The sequence below is a fragment of the Rhinoraja longicauda genome, chromosome 6 (genome assembly GCF_053455715.1).
Source record: "Rhinoraja longicauda isolate Sanriku21f chromosome 6, sRhiLon1.1, whole genome shotgun sequence".
Taxonomy (NCBI): Eukaryota; Metazoa; Chordata; class Chondrichthyes; order Rajiformes; family Arhynchobatidae; genus Rhinoraja; species Rhinoraja longicauda.
The window spans coordinates 21,247,668-21,263,607 of record NC_135958.1 but is presented as its reverse complement, the minus strand read 5'-3'; the positions used below and the strand labels follow the sequence as shown (position 1 = coordinate 21,263,607).

Genomic DNA, 15,940 nt, shown 5'->3' with positions numbered 1-15,940 from the left:
CTTCAAGGTGTTGCTTGTAGGTCAGCTGCCGATCTAGTTTCACCCTGAGATATGTAGGAAATGGGTTGTAGGGTAGGGGTGACCCATCGAGGGTGACGGTTAGCTGGCGTTGAGCTGCCTTGTTGTTCAGGTGAAAGGCCGTTGTGGTGGTTTTTGCCATACTCAGTTTTAGTCTCCAGGTCTTAAGGTAGCCCGCGACAAGTTCCATATGCGCCGAGAACCCATCCTCAACATTTGACCAACTCTTGTCCGAGTGCAGTAGGGCCAAGTCATCTGCGTATCCATACTGGCGTGAGGTCGTGCGTGGCAGATCGCTGATATAGACATTGAAGAGCATGGGGGCCAGTACCGAGCCTTCGGGGACTCCGATTCTTAGGCGTCGCAGTCGGCTAGATTGTCCATCGCTGGTCTTGAGTACAAAACTGCGGTTGGTAACGAACCGCACTAAATGACAGTCAGGGATGGTTCAGAGGAGGTTGAAGATCAAGCCCTGGTGCCACAGTGATAAGCGGCAGTGAGGTCCACCAGTGTGATGCCCGCCTTGTGACTCTTTTCGAAACTGTCTTCGATGTCAATGGTCAGCTTGACTATTTGGTGGGTGGTGCAGCGTCCACGCCGAAATCCGGCTTGTTCAGCGGGTAGTTGAGGGTCAAGGATTGGATCGAGCCGGGCCAGGAGAAGCCGTTCGAGGAGCTTGTACGGGACACAGAGGAGTGAGATGGGCCGATAGTTCCTTGGGTCATCCGCAGGCTTGTTTGTTTTTGGTAGCGCAATGACGGTGGCTTTCCGCCAGATCTTCGGAATGGACTGACCAATGAGGCAAGAGGAGTAAAACTCACGGAACCAGGCCAGGCATTTAGGATCGCAGTGTTTCAGGAATTCTGGGGGGATGTTATCAGGACCCTGAGCTTTTTCACATTTCAGTTGAGAGATGACAGTAGAAAATTCTGCAGAGGAAAAGAGTGCTAACAGGAGGCCATCAGCGCCTGGAGCTTTCCAAAGATTAGTGGATTCCTGTTTGACAGAACGAGTATGGTTCTTGTGCACGTCTGGAGTGGCCATTGGCCAGGAACTGGTGGGCGATGGAGTTGGCCGTGACAGGACAATGCTTTGGGCGGGTACTTCGACCGATCAGGCGATTGAAGGTCTTCCACGCCACCCTACTGGAGTGTGTGAAGTCGATTCCTTGGACTGTCTCTTCCCACCGCTCTCTACGCTTCTTGTCAAGGCAGTTTGTCAGTTCCGCAGCCTTGGAGGCAGCCTCTTCGCCAGGTTCAGCGTACAGGAATGCGTCGTAGCATGCGTTGCACTCTCCATCCCATGTGGGGATGTACCGGCGATGATAGCCGAGAGGAATGGAACTCTTTGCTGCCCTGATGAGTTTGCAGAGGGCTGAGTAGGCATTGTCCAGGTTGGTGGGGGTGTGAATGCTATCGATCCAGAGGTCCATCAGACTTGTGAACTGGTCCCACCTGGCCTTGCGAAAATTCCACCTCTTCGCAGGTTTAGTTGAGACCGGCTCGATGGGGTTGTCCGGGATAATCAAAGATGGACGATGTTGTGATTTCGGGAAGTGATCCAGGGTGAAATGGTGCTCAGGGCTCATGTTGTCGACCTCCTCGTGGTGAGCCCTGTCAACTGACCCCAGTGAGGTGAACGACAACAAACAGAGACAGCAGAAGCCGAAAAAACAGCTTGCAGCCCAAATGCAACCTCAGTCGCTGCAGCTTGGCGTCAACCCGGAGCATGCGCCCTTCTTAGGGCGGGCACCTACGGATGTCGAACCGGATGACATCACCCTGCTGCAGCTGAATGCGGAAGGCCTTACCAAGGCAAAGACCCCCATCATTGAACATCTGCTACAGACCCACAAAGTCGCTGCAATCCTGCTCCAAGAGACTCACAAAAGTGACAACTCCCACCTGAAGATCCTTGGTTATACCCTGGCTGCCTACACTGAGAGCGACACCCACGGGATTGCCACTTTTGTAAGGAACACAGCAAAATGGAAAGCGATTGCAACGTCCCCTCCTGACTCCGACGTGGAATGGGCGGCAACGCAAGTCGAAGGTGTCACTGTCATCAATGTATACAAGCCACCTTCTACCAGGCTTCACAAAGACTCCATCCCCGCCTTTGGTTCGCCCTGCATGTACGCTGGAGACTTTAATTGCCACAGCACCACCTGGGGCTACCGTTCAACTAACCCAGATGGCACTGCCACTGGCGTTCAACTCCTGTACGACCCAAAACAACCGGACAGCTTCCGCTCTGCCAGGTGGAACACCACTACCAACCCTGACTTGGGTTTTGCAAACCTAAATGGACCATCCCCACACCGTATCACCCTGGATTATTGCATATGTCTGACATGTACTGAACTTCCAAAATGTAGCATCTAACACTGGACAGATATATGGATAGTAAAGGTCAATGGGCTCTATCCTAAGGGATATGGGCCAAATGCAAGCAAATGGGAGTAGCCCGGAATACTAACTTGGTCGGCATGGACTCGTGGGTTGAAGGTTCTGTATCTCTGAACTAAACATAGAAATAGGCACTGGCCCATTGATCACCCAGTTCACACTACTTCTACATTATCCCACTTTCTCATCCACTTCCTAAACATCAAGTGCAATTTACAGCAGCCATTTAACGTACAAACCTGCACGTCTATGGGAAATAGGTAGAAGCCAGAGCACCAGGAGGAAACCGCCATGGTCATAAAGAGAACATGCAATCTCCACACAGACGACATCCAAAGTCAGGTTTGAACAGGGGTATCTAGCGCTGTAAGGCAGCAGCTCTACTAGCTGTGCCATTGTGTCGTATTGAATAGCTCTGACGTGTTGGGATTAAATTCCATCAGCCTTTTTGTAACCATCTTTCCATCTGATCTATGTTTTGCTGTATCATTAGGCAACCTTCCAAGCTATTAGCAATACCACCCGCTTTGCGGCATCGACAAATTTCCATCCATGTCGTTAATATATATCTCAGAGAATAATGGTCGCAACACCAATCCCTGCAGTACTCGACTAGTCATAGATATTTAATCAGAAAAACATCTTTCCATTGTCGCACCTGCCTCCTATCACCAGGCCAATATTGGATACAATTAGCCAGCCTACCTTGGATCCCATGTGCACCAACCTTCTAGACTAGGTTACCGTGCAGCCACTTCTTAGCCCCTCCTCCCTCATCTCTTTGTAATGGCTATCTTCCTTTTACACTCTCAATCCTAATGCATGGTCTCATTCTGAAACAGTAATCATCCCACCCTCCACAGATGCTGCTTGACCCACTGAGTTCCACCAGCAGTTTTTTTTCCCTGCAATATCTGTAGTTTCCTCTCTCTCCCATAATTAAGTATTGGTGAGCATATGATCAAGTTATTACTGTGTTTGAACTATAACCTATGATAGTGAATCTGTTGCTTCACAGGCTGCTAATTAGGAGCTCCTGAAAATATCATTTATAATTGTGTGAATGTGACTTAAATTTGCAGAATGTTATAGTTGAGTGTGAAGAAAGAATCAGTAGTGGCATAGTTGCTTACTTTGAGTATAGCAACGGTTATTGTGGTAAAATGTGAAATTGGTCTTGTTAAATCTGCTTAATTCAGAATTGTACCGAATAAAGTTACAGCCCCAAAAACACTAATTGATTCTATAAGATCCTTCAGGGCAGGGTTCTGTTGCCAATTCTGATTCCAGTATGTGGTATGTAACTAATTCTACATGCCTACTGAATACTTAACAAGTTTTCCATGTGTGCGCATAATCATGGTCGTACAACTGTGCATTTGACCCAACCTGTTTACGCCAACCAAGGGGTATCCTTATGTATTCATCCCATTCCCCAGCATTTGATATGAGGAATTTCATTTGCCATACAGTTATATACCAATAAAAAGTAACAGAACACACAAAATACACTTTAACATGAACATCCACCACAGTGACTCCTCCGCATTCCTCACTGATGGAAGGCGAAACAAAATTTACCAGCTCATCTAAAGACTTCATAAATGCTGTCAGTGACCCAGTTTAAATCACTCTCTTAGGCAGTGTATTCAAGGTACTGAGCACTGGGTGAAGAAGTTCCTCCTTGCATCATTGTCTGCAATGGCTGCCTTGTGCTCCGGTTGCAAGCCTTTTCAATTCCTAGCACTGATCCATACAAGACACCATTAGTTAATGGCATCCAAATGTAGGGGAATCAAGAACTATAGGGCATAGGCTTGTGAGAGGGGAAAAAATTAATAAGAACATAAGGGGTAACATTTACACACAGAGGTGGTGGGTATATGGAACGCTGCCAGAGGAAGTAGTTGAGGTAGGTACAATTACATTTAATAGTCATTTGGACAAGTGCATGAATAAGAAGTATAGGCCAAATGCAGGTAAATGGGGCAGTTAGATGGGCATCTTGGTTGGCACGGATGAAGGGCATTTTTTTAGTTTGTATGACTGACTCTAACTGTAGCTCATGTACTGCTCATGTATTTCCATGCACACAGTTTTTTAAGTAATATAACTGGTCTTGCTTTCATAGCAATCATTTATCCTCTGTATCTTTCAATCTTTCACGGTATCATACTCCCCCTCTCAGATGCTTTCTCTCAGGATGGATAAGATTCTCTTATCTCTCATGCAAGGGGCTGGGCCGTAGTTTTGCTATGGCTAACTAAATTATCCTAACTTCCCAAGTTAATCTTTTAGCCTAACCTTTTACACTTTGTATCCTTATGTTTTTTGCTCTCTTTTTTAATGCTGTGAGTCTGTTCTGTCCTCATGAATTCGGATTGATTTGAAGAATAATGAATGTTTCGTTCTTAGGATTTTTTTCTCTTCATCTAAATTAAACTGCATTCTATTGTGTTTCATTATTACTATATCTGAAATTTTGCATTTGTAAGATCATGCATAGACTTTGCCATATAACATCAGCCAAATCTTGGCTGTACTCCATTGAATACATTTAGGTCATAGACATTCAAGGGAATCTATTTTTCTACTCCCAAGTAACTTGATGCAGGTGTTCCCAAGTAAAGCCTTTGGCCATGATTAGGCATGCACTTAGTGATATTTCTATTGTGCTGCAGAAACACTGGCATTTCCCAAATATTTAACTATGGATTATACTTATAGATCTTTCAGTGAACCCAAATCAACTATGATTTTTTAAATCTTCCATGTGGGCTCTTGCCCAACATATCAAATCTTCCAGTTTGTACAATTGTATTTAATTTTAACATTGGCACAGCCAGTAGACTCTTGTCTTTCAGTTCAGAAACATCATTCCAAGTGGAATTTCCAGAAGTATATATACTTGTTTGTTGCTCCATCGCCACAGCTAAATGTGTGGTGTAAGCATTTGATCCCCAACTTGGGCAAGTTTCCAATGTTTCTTAACAAATCAAAGACCAAAGCCAATATGTTATGCCCAAGTTATATCTTCCTTCCTTTCATCAGCATCAAGTCAAAGACCAGCTCTGGTTAAATCAATGTAAACATGTATGCTAGGACCAGCAAAAAAATTAGCTGCCACCCTTGTGGAATTCCTAAACTGAACTATATGTGTGATTAAAAATAGAAACAATACTATAACCAACAAATCTTACATTCTGCAACCCATTTTGTTTATTTATATATAAATTATTTTGTAATTGGGTACACCTATTTATGCATTTTGGTGAAATCAGGACAAATTTATTGCTGCTGCTGCTGCTGCTGCTTCTAAAACTAATTGAAGACTGCAGGTATCTCAGAATCCAGCACAACAAATAGTGTACGGTGGTCCATGAGGAGGGCAAAGGAGAGTGCAGAAAGGCAGCAAATGAGAGGCATAACTCTGATTTACATGGGTAAATGATGAGATATGTGTTAAACTGAGCCTTGTGGCCCAGTGAAATTCAGACTTATTCCTGGGTCATGCTGAATTAGCTTAATTGAGGAGAATTGTTGGAAAGTGTATGCCCATTGCTACGTAACACTCTCAGAAATGGTAGATTCCATATTTGGGGAAATATGATATTGCAATATTAATTATTTTTTTAAAAATTACAGATGATGGAAATTTGTAATAAAAACAGTATTGCAAAATCTCAGCAGGCCAGGCAGCATCTAGAGAAAGAGGAAAAAATAAACATTTCAATTTTGGGACTCTTCCTCAGAACTTTAAAGTGTCCAATATCTGAAATGTCCTTTAAGTGTCCAGAGGTAGTAAAGCATTAAAACCATGATCTGGCTATTATGCTTTCTAGCCGACAAGTAGAAGCACCCAAGAAAGAAGCTGTTGCGACGACTGCAGTGAAGCGGGCGGATGAATGGAAAGACCCCTGGCGCCGATCCAAGTCACCCAAAAAAAGGCCAGTTTCAACAGCATCACCAGGGCGTGGGCGTAAGCGACGGAGAACATCAGGCTCATCTGTTTCAGTGTCGGGCTCGTCGAGGTACACTGCATCTTGGAATCAACCACACAACAAACTACTGTTCATTGTGCTTTTACTATTCTAAGCCAAGGCCTCATCATTGGCCAATGGGAGTGTCCACATTTCATGGCTCATTCCCCAGGAAATGCTCAGTGTTTTAGTTGCTGTGGACTTGAGGGAATGCTGGCCTCATTCCCTTTTGGTTATAGAGAGAAGTCAATTGCTCAGTTTCTAATGAAACTGTAGCTTCCTCCTTCCTGTACATCTAGACTTTAAGGTCAGTCTAAGGTTAGCTTCTTACTTTCCCTAGAGCCAAAATCCTTTCTCCTTTATGGGCTGAGCAATTATGAAAGGCACAGATAGAGTAGATAGTCAGAATTGATTTCCTAGAATGGAAATGTCAAAGACTGGAGGGCATAGTTTTAAGATCTGAGTGACAAGTTTAAAGGAAACTAGACGACCCGTGGACCCGTTGGGTCCAAACCTCAACCCGGGGACAGGGCCTGAGAGAGCGGACAACCCGGGAGGGGGTGGGGGGGAGAGAGGGGTGCTGAGAGCGGTGTGAGCTTGGTGACCTGAAGAGAGAGAGAGAGAGGGGGAACGAGAGAAAGACGACGAACACGGTGACCCGGGGAGAGAAGCGTCAAGGCCAGGGTGAGCCCGGTAACCCGAGCAGAGAGAAAGACCCCGAATGCAACATAAGCCCAGTGTCCTGAGGAGGGAGAGAGAGGTGCCGAGGGTGGTGTGAACCCGGTGTCCTGAGGAGAGGGAAAGCTGCCGAGAACAAGGCAAGCCCGCTGTCCCGAGGAGAACGAGAGAGAGGGCACCGAGGGCAGGGTGAACCCAGTGACATGAGGAGAGAGACGCTAAGCGCCAGGAGAAACAGCAAGAGGGGAGAAGGGGCATCAGGAGAGAGGGCATCGCAGACTGGGTGAACCCGGTGACCTGAAAGAGGGCACCGAGAACAAGGTAAACCCAGTGACCTGAGGAGAGAGGTGTTGAGGGAAAATGAAGCCCCTGGTGACCTGAGGAGAGAGTGGGGCGTCAAGGAAGGGTGAGCCCGGTGACCTGTGGATGGAGGGAGGTGACGACCCGTTTCCTGCCAGGCAGGGGGTGGGCGAGGGGCAAGAGGAAAGGGGAGAAGGAGAAACTCACCCCGACCCCAGGTGGCCATCGCGGCAGCTAGCAGCAGAAGAGCGGCCGGCGGCCATCTTCTTTGACCCTCTGCCGCCGTGCTGCACCACGGGAGGAAGGTCAGGCGCGGGGCACGCCAGTCTTCCCGGCGCTGCTGCGCGGGGGGAGCGCATTTATTAAAGTTTATTAAGTTAATTATTTTTAAAATGTAACGAAACTTGATCAATGCACACCGCAGGCAAATGGTGAGTAATATAATATTATATTACTAAAACTCTCATACTAGACCAAGTGGACCCGTTGGGTCCAAACCTCTCCTGCAGTGGTGCAGCACTCCCTCCTCCCCTTCACCCCTCCCCCCATCACCGACCCCCTATCCATCCCCCCAACCCCTCACCCCCTCCACCCTCTCCCTCCCTCACTCCCCCCCACATCCCATCCCCTCCCTCTCCTGCATTGGTGCAGCACCCCCTCCTCCCGTTCACCCCATCCCCTGACCCCCCTCCCCGTCCCCTCCCAAACCCCCCCTCCCCTACACCCCTCTCTCCCTCCCTCCCCCTCACTATTATCCCCTTCACCCCTCCCCCTCCTCTCTCCCTACCCCATCCCCTCCCTACCCCCTCCCCTTCACCCGTCCCTCACCCCAGCCGTTGCCGGGCGGAGTGCCCCCGTGGTCGTGTGCCGGCAAGGGGGAGAGGTGCAACGCAGTGACGTCGCCCCCTTTTCTCCTGGGGGGCCGATGCGTCTCCTGCAGCTCGGCTGCAATCTGCGGCTGGGAACAGGGGGACGGCATGGACCCGTTGCCGGGCGGGGAGCGTCTCCCGGGGCCGTGGGTGGGCGAGAGTGGACAGGGAGAAGGCACTGACCTCGGCGGCATTTCTCCTGCTGCGAGCGGTGGGCGATGTCCATCTTGTTGGACCCTCTGCCAGAGCCTCTGCGGCGCGCTGCAGTATGGGAGGAAGGTCACGCGGAAATCAGTTTAAAAGGAATTTTTTTAACTTTAAAATCTTTCTAGCTTTAAAAATGTAGCTTCAATTTGAATGAGAGTTGTTTCAAACGGTGCCCAGGATAATGGTGAGTAAGGTGGGCCAAACATTGTGGTGCTATGGTGTACCGTTTTGGCTGTGCGGAATCACAAAGTTATGGTACACACATACACACAAACAAACCGAGAGTTTTAGTAATATTTATTATATATACTAGACCAAGTGGACCCGTTGGGCCCATTCCTCGTAGAGGGGGGACAGGGACGGGGAGAGGGTGTGACTGAGTGAGCCATGGACCAAAAGCTTCTCCTGTATTGGTGTAGCACCCTCAACCGCCCCACTCAATCCCCCTTATTCCCCGCACTGACCCACTCCATCCCCCCTACGCACCCCCATTTGCCCCTCACCTGCCCCCACCCCCACTTGCCCCTCCCATGCCACTCCCCCCAGCCCTGCCTCCACCCCCATTCCCCCCTCCCCACCCCTATTCCCCCTCCCCCACTCTCCATGCCAGCATCCCACTCTCCCCCCCACCCCACTCTCCCCCACCTCAATCTTCCCTCTCCCCCACTATTCCCTCCTCCCCACCCCACCCTGCCCTCCTCCACAGCCCCACTCTCCCCTCCACCCGCACTCTCTCCTCCCCCACTCTCTCCTCCCCTCCCCCCCCTTTGTCCCCTACTCCTCTCCCACTCCCTGCCGTTCACTCCCCTCTTCCCGATCCCCTCTCCCCTGACCCCCACTGTCTCCCTTCCCCCCCACCCCCACACTCTCTTCTACACCCACCACCACCCCCACTCCCGCTGTCCTCCTTCCCACCCCTCCTCCTCCCCACTTCACTCCTCCCCACCCCTCCTCCTCCCCACTTCACTCCTCCCCACCCCCACTCTTCCCTCCTCCCCACCCCATCCTGCCCTCCTCCCCAGTCCTCCCACCCCCACTCTCTCCCCCACCCACCCCCTCCCCCCACTCTCTCCTCCCCACCCTCACTCTCCCGATCCCCCCTCTCTCCTCCCCCCACTCTCTCCTCCCCCCACTCTCTCCTTCCCCCACTCTTTCCTCCCCCACTCTTTCCTCCCCCACTCTTTCCTCCCCCACTCTCTTCTCCCCCACTCTCTCCACCCCCCTCCTACCCCCACCCTCCACCCACTCGGCCCCCATGCCCACTCCCCTCCTTGGACCCGTTGGCGGCGAAAGCCACTTACCGATCATGCAGAGAGGAGGAGGGAGCGCCGGACTACTCGAGGCGGGCAGCGCGTCGGCGGCCTGGCCGAGCTGTGACTACTCGAGGCGGGCAGCGCGTCGGAGGGGCTGGCTGAGCTTGGACTACTCGAGGGTGGCGGCTGTGGCCTGGCGGAGCTGGGACTACTTGAGGCGGGCGGCGGCTTGTAGAGGAGAGGGGAGAGGGAGCCTCTGATTCCAGGCTGACGACCCCGCTAACGGCGTCCATCTTGTTTGGGCGAGTGAGGAGAGAGGTCATGCGTGCCCCACTGCGACGTCATACGCAGAGCACTTTGAAAATTTTGTTTCAAAATGATTTTTTTTAACTTTAAAATCTCTCTAACTGAAAAAGTATAAGACCAATTTAAATAAAACTTGTTACAAACAGTTGTTACAAACAGTCGCCAGGACAGTGGTGATTAAGGTGGTGCAATGTGGGGCAATGGCAATGGTCTGCACTTGTCCACAACCAAATCTCAAAATTTCAGAGAGATATATATACATACAAATATATAAATATGCAAGATCTGAGTTTTAGTGATATACTAGCGAAGAGAATGGGCCCATTCCCACACCGTTTTTGCCGAAATCAGCCGAAATAACTGAGAGAAAAAAAGTCTTGACTTTTAAACCTCTGTAACTTAAAACATAAACGACCGAATTAAATAAAAAAATCATTTTCGGCAAGCGTCCAACGGTGTGATTAGGCGGTGCAAAAATTGTGGCGCTACGGTTGACCGTTTTGCCGTAATCAGCCGAATCAGTGAAATATATATACAAGTGAGGAGATGCCGCGCATGCGTACTGAGCACAACCGCACCACAGCGCCCCCATAAAAACCTTCAATAAATCAGGGGGGGCAGCACTTTAAAACCTCTGTAACTTAAAAAATATGCGACCGAATTAAATTAAAAAACCATTTTCCAGCAGCTGTCCGCGCGGTGATTAAGGCGGCGCAAAAATCGTGGTGCTACGGTTTACCGTTTTGCCGTAATCAGCGAAATCACAGATATATACATATATATTAATTCACAAGATCTGACTTTTAATAAGATAGATGATGATATATAGATATAGATAGATATAGATATATACTAGACCAAGTGGACCCGTTGGGTGCAAACCTCTCCTGCATTGGTGCAGCATCCCCTCTTCTACCCCCCCCTCCACCACTCCGGTTCCTCCCCACCCCATCCCTGGCCCAAACGTGGACCCGTTGACGGGCAGGGAATGCCCCCATGGCCGTTGGGGACAGGGAAACGGCACTGACCTCGGCCCCGTTTCTTCTGTGGGCCGAGCGTGAAGCCGAAGCGTTTCCTGCAGCTCGGCTGCGATCGGCTTGGACGGCCATCTTGTGGATCCTCTGCCGAGCGCTGCACCACGGGAGGAAGGTCAGGTGCGGGGCACGCCGGGACGGGTGGCGGTCCTCCCACTTGTCCTCGGGGGGGGGCTTTTATTAAAGTTTATTAGGTAATTTGTTTTTTTAAAGTAACAAAAGTGGGTTTATTCAGACCACGGGGGAATGGTGAGTAGGGTGGCCCTATTGTCACACTGTACTGTACCGTTTTGGCTGTGTAGAGGGCATGGTACACACATAAACATATACACACGACCAAACCGAGAGTTTTAGTAATATAATAATAATAGATACAGATGTTGGGGGGCAACTGTTTACACAGAGTGGTGGGTAGGGTTGCCAACTGTGCCGTATTAGCCGGGACATCCCGTATTTTGGGCTAAATTGGTGTGTCCTGTACGGGACCGCCCTTGTCCCATATTAGGCCTGGGGGGTCGCTGTGGGCCCGGACACTGTAGGAAAAAAACAGCAGATGTTGGTTAAAATCGAAGGTAGACACAAAATGCTGGAGTAACTCAGCAGGACGGGCAGCATCTCGGGAGAGATGGAATGGGCGACGTTTCGGGTCGAGACCCTTCAGACTGAAGATTTTTTTTTTGAACTAAAATACTTTATTTCTGAGTGTTGTTTTGCACAAGCCAACCTGACCCTTCCTTCCCCACCCTCTCCCCAGCCCCAAGACAGTCCCGACTGAGATTAAACGCCCCCTGTAACGCACGGCTCAGTTTGGGCACGGTGATCTGCGGACGCGTCTCGGTCCTGTGAGGGCCGCTCTGTCCCACTGGCCGCTCCACACTCCGTCCCGGCTCAGTGAGGTTTCCGGTCCGGGCTCCGGTTGCTCCTGTGGCCACTCCACCTTTTGCTCCTATGGGGCCCTCTGACGAAGTCCCAGTCCAAGCTGATGGGCTGCCTGGCCAGCTCCGACCCGTTCAAACCCTCCACGGCCGCCTGCGCCTCCTGTAGCCTAGGTCTCGTACTCCACCAGAGCGTAGCCCTTGATGTAGCCGGTGCGCTGGTCCAGGTTGAGCTGCAGGTTCTTGATCTCACCGTACTCGGCAAACTTGTCGTGGATGTCCTCCTCGGTGGCTTCCTCATGGACCCCGGTCACAAACAGGATCCACCCCTCCACCGAGCATTGAGGGCCTGGCTCGTCGCTATCATGTTCCACGGAGTCGTGGTCTTCTCGCAGCCTGGATCAAGCACCTTCCTCTGAGCCAAATCCTTGCCCCTTCCTCTTCGCCTTCTTTAGTTTGTGGATACTCTCGTCCCCCTCGTCGTCCATGGCGAAGTCCTCGCCGCCCGCCTCATGGAGGTGCAGCAGAGGATGGGTGACGTTTCGGGTCGAGACCCTTCTTCAGACTGAGGAAGGCTGTCAACCTGAAACGTCACCCATTCCTACTCTCCCGGGATGCTGCCTGACCCGCTGAGTTACTCCAGCATTTTGTGTCCACCTGTGGACTTTGTAGGCCCGGAGGCCCCAGTGCCACATAATGGAGATTGCGTAGCAGCTTGCCTCCCGGCCTGGGCGGCCGCCATTAGTGGAGCGGGAGCACGTGACCGTTGGCTGGGTGAGGTTACGTGTGGCGTGGGGTGGTGACGTCACCTTCTCCCGTATTTGGGAGTGCTGTGGTTGGCAACCCTAGTGGTGAGTATCTAGAATGCGCAACCAGGGGTCGTAGTGGTGGCAGATACAAAGGAGGCATTTAAGAGGCTTTTAGATAAGCACATGGATATGGAGCGATTTGTGCAGGCAGCAGATATTACTTTAACTTGATATCATGTTCCGCACAGATATTTTGGGCTGGAGGAGAGCCTGTAATATTCTGTGTCCGAGAACAGACAATAAATTATTTGACTGAATTCTTTGATGCATTTGCATTTTATGAAGCCAACTTCACTTTTTGCTCTGAGATCATTGGATGTGCGTCATGTTTATTACATTACAGATGTTTTCATATTAGTATATGTATACGAGGTTTTGAGGCACGTTGCCGTCTGCAATTTATTATATTTCACTGAGTTATGACCTCTTGCGTTCAACATTGTTTTTTTTGGGTTTTTTCAGGTCTTCGTCTCGTTCTTCTTCCTATTCAGGATCTGGGTCTTCCAGGTCACGGTCAAGATCACATTCAAGATCATCTTCTTACAGCTCGTATTCCAGCCATTCCTCCAGGCACAGCTCTTATTCTGGCAGTAGATCAAGGTGGGAATAAGTTAAAATCTTGAGCAGTATTTTCTGGTATCCTTTGATTGGTCCAGTTCAATAGATTTTTAAAATTCTCTTTTCATCCTCTTCTAAGCACCAGGAAGGCAAAAAAAAGGGCATTAAATAACTCTAACAGATAGATTTAGGAGAATTCAAAGAGATTTTATAATTATATGAATAGGAAAGGAGATACAGGTCAAACACAGACAAATGGAACTAAATTAGATGGGGCATCTTGGTAGATGTGGTCAAATTGGGCCGAATGACTCTATGCTTTATATATTCCGATAAAGGGAAAAAGGGCAACTACAGAGAGAAAATAGAGCCCCTCTGAAACCAAAAGTGACTAGCTATAAGGAGCCTCAAGATGATTGATCCTCAATGAATATTTTTGTTTTTACCATGGAGAAAAACATGAAGACTAAGGAATATAGGAAAGTTAATAGCGATGCAATGAGGATACTTCGCATTACATGTGCTGGATGTCCAAATACCTATGAAGGCAAATAAACCTTTGGGGCCTGATGAAGTCAATGAACCTGATCAAAGGGCGGCACAGTGGCGCAGCGATAGAGTTGCCGATAGACTCAGGTCCGATCTTAACTCTGTACGGAGTTTGTACGTTCTCCCTGTGCCCGCGTGGGTTTTCTCCAGATGCTCTGGTTTTTCCCACATTCCAAAGACGTCCAGGCTTGTACATTAATTAGCTTCTGTTAATTGTAAATTGTTCCCTAGTGTGTAGGATAGTACTAATGTACAGGATTATTGCTGGCCAGCACAGACTTAGTGGGCAGAAGGGCCTGTTTCCACCCTGTATCTCTAAACTCTAAAGTTTAACGTATATCCAACTGGGAAGCTAGAGAAGAAATTGAGGGAACTCTGACTGAGATATATAAATTATTGTTAAACGCAGGTGAGGTGTCAGAAGGTTGGAGGGTGGCTAATGTTGAGCCTCTATTTAAGAAGAGCTGCAAAGAAAAATCTGGGAACTAAAATAGTGAGCACAACATCTGTGGTAGAAAGGTTGCTGGATAGGATTCTGAGGTACAAGATGTATATGCAGTATAAGAAAATAACTGCAGATGCAAGTCTGAAGAAGGGTCTCGACCCGAAACGTCACCCATTCCTTCTCTCCCGAGATGCTGCCTGACCTGCTGAGTTACTCCAGCATTTTGTGAATAAATCAAGATGTATATGCATTTGTAAAGACTGGTTGATACGGATAGTCAACATGGTTTTATGCATGGGGGATTGTGACCTTTGATAAGGCTCTGCATGGAAGGTGCCTGGAATGTCCTGCATGGAATCCAGGGAGAGCTAGCTATCTGAATTCAGAATTGCCTTATTGCAGAAGCACAGGGTGGTGGTGCAAAATTATTCTTTCAACTGAAACCCTTGACTAGTGGTGTGCCACAGGGATCAGTGGTGGGGCCATTGCTGTTTGTCATCTATATCAATGATTTGGACAAGAATGTACTTGGCATAATTAGTTAGTTTGCAGATGACACTAAAATATGTGATATTGTCGACAATGAAGATGGTAATCAAGAATGATAGCGGGATCTTGATCAGCTAGGCAATTGGGCTGAAGAATGGCAAATGGAATTTAATTCAGCGGAGTTTAAGGTGATGCACTTTGGAAAGTCAAACCTGGGCAGGCCCTGAGGACTGTTGTAGGGCAGAGGGATCAAAGATGTGTAAGAAAGAACTGCAGATGCTGGTTTAACTGTATGTGTAAGAAAGAACTGCAGATGCTGGTTTAAACCGAAGTTAAACAGAAAAAGCTGGAGTAACTCAGCGGGATAGGCAGCACCTCTTGAGAGAAGGAATGGGTGGTGTTTCAGGTGGAGAAGAATGGTCTCGATCTAAAACGTCATCCATTCCATCTCTACAGAAATGCTGCCTGTCCAGCTGAGTTACTCCAGCTTTTTGTGTATATCAAAGAATACAAGTACTTAGCTTACTGAAAGTGACATCATAGTTAGATAGGGTAGTGAAAAAGGCTTTTCGCACACTGGCCTTTGTCAGTCAGGGAATTGAGTATCGCAGTTGAGACGTTAGCACAAGGCACTGATGAGGTCGTACTTGGAGTATTGTGTGATGTAATTGGACTTTGCATGGACCAATTTTACTGATAACCAAATGTCATATTTGGTAAATTATTTTGTGAGCAGCTTTTGTCTTGGGTGCTGTGAGAAGTGTGTAAATTCCCACATCTCGGCTAATTCTGCACATTGTATTCAGTTTTGGTCACCCTTCTATAGGAAAGATGGCCTTAAGTTGGAAAGAGTGCAGAGAAGGTAGACACAAAATGCTGGAGTAACTCAGCAGGACAGGCAGCATCTCTGGGGGGAAGAAATGGGTGATGTTTCGGGTCGAGACCACGGGACTCAAACCGAAACGTCACCCATTCCTTCTCTCCAGAGATGCTGCCTGTCCCGCTGAGTTACTCCAGCATTTTGTGTCTACCTTCGATTTAAAGCAGCATCTGCAGTTCTTTCCTGCACAAGAGTGCAGAGAAGATTTACAAGGATGTTGCCTGGACTCGATGATCTGAGCTACATGGAGAGGTTTAACAGGCGAGGTCTTTGTTCCTTGGA

General features: G+C 48.8%; 1 protein-coding gene and 1 pseudogene across 8 annotated transcripts in view; one reads left to right on the top strand and one right to left on the bottom strand.

Moving 5' to 3' along the window:
* Positions 1 to 15,940, top strand: part of zc3h18 (zinc finger CCCH-type containing 18) — a 120,995-nt gene that overhangs the window by 67,391 nt on the left and 37,664 nt on the right. For 6 of the 8 annotated variants that reach the window (XM_078400685.1, XM_078400691.1, XM_078400687.1 and 3 more), the window contains 2 exons: positions 6,269 to 6,457; positions 13,200 to 13,337. In XM_078400685.1, coding sequence (XP_078256811.1) covers positions 6,269 to 6,457; positions 13,200 to 13,337 — 327 coding nt within the window. The remainder of the gene's footprint in view (positions 1 to 6,268; positions 6,458 to 13,199; positions 13,338 to 15,940) is intronic. The other 2 variants (XM_078400688.1, XM_078400690.1) reach the window with 2 other exon arrangements.
* LOC144594976 (RNA-binding protein 8A pseudogene) lies at positions 11,942 to 12,670 on the bottom strand (annotated as a pseudogene).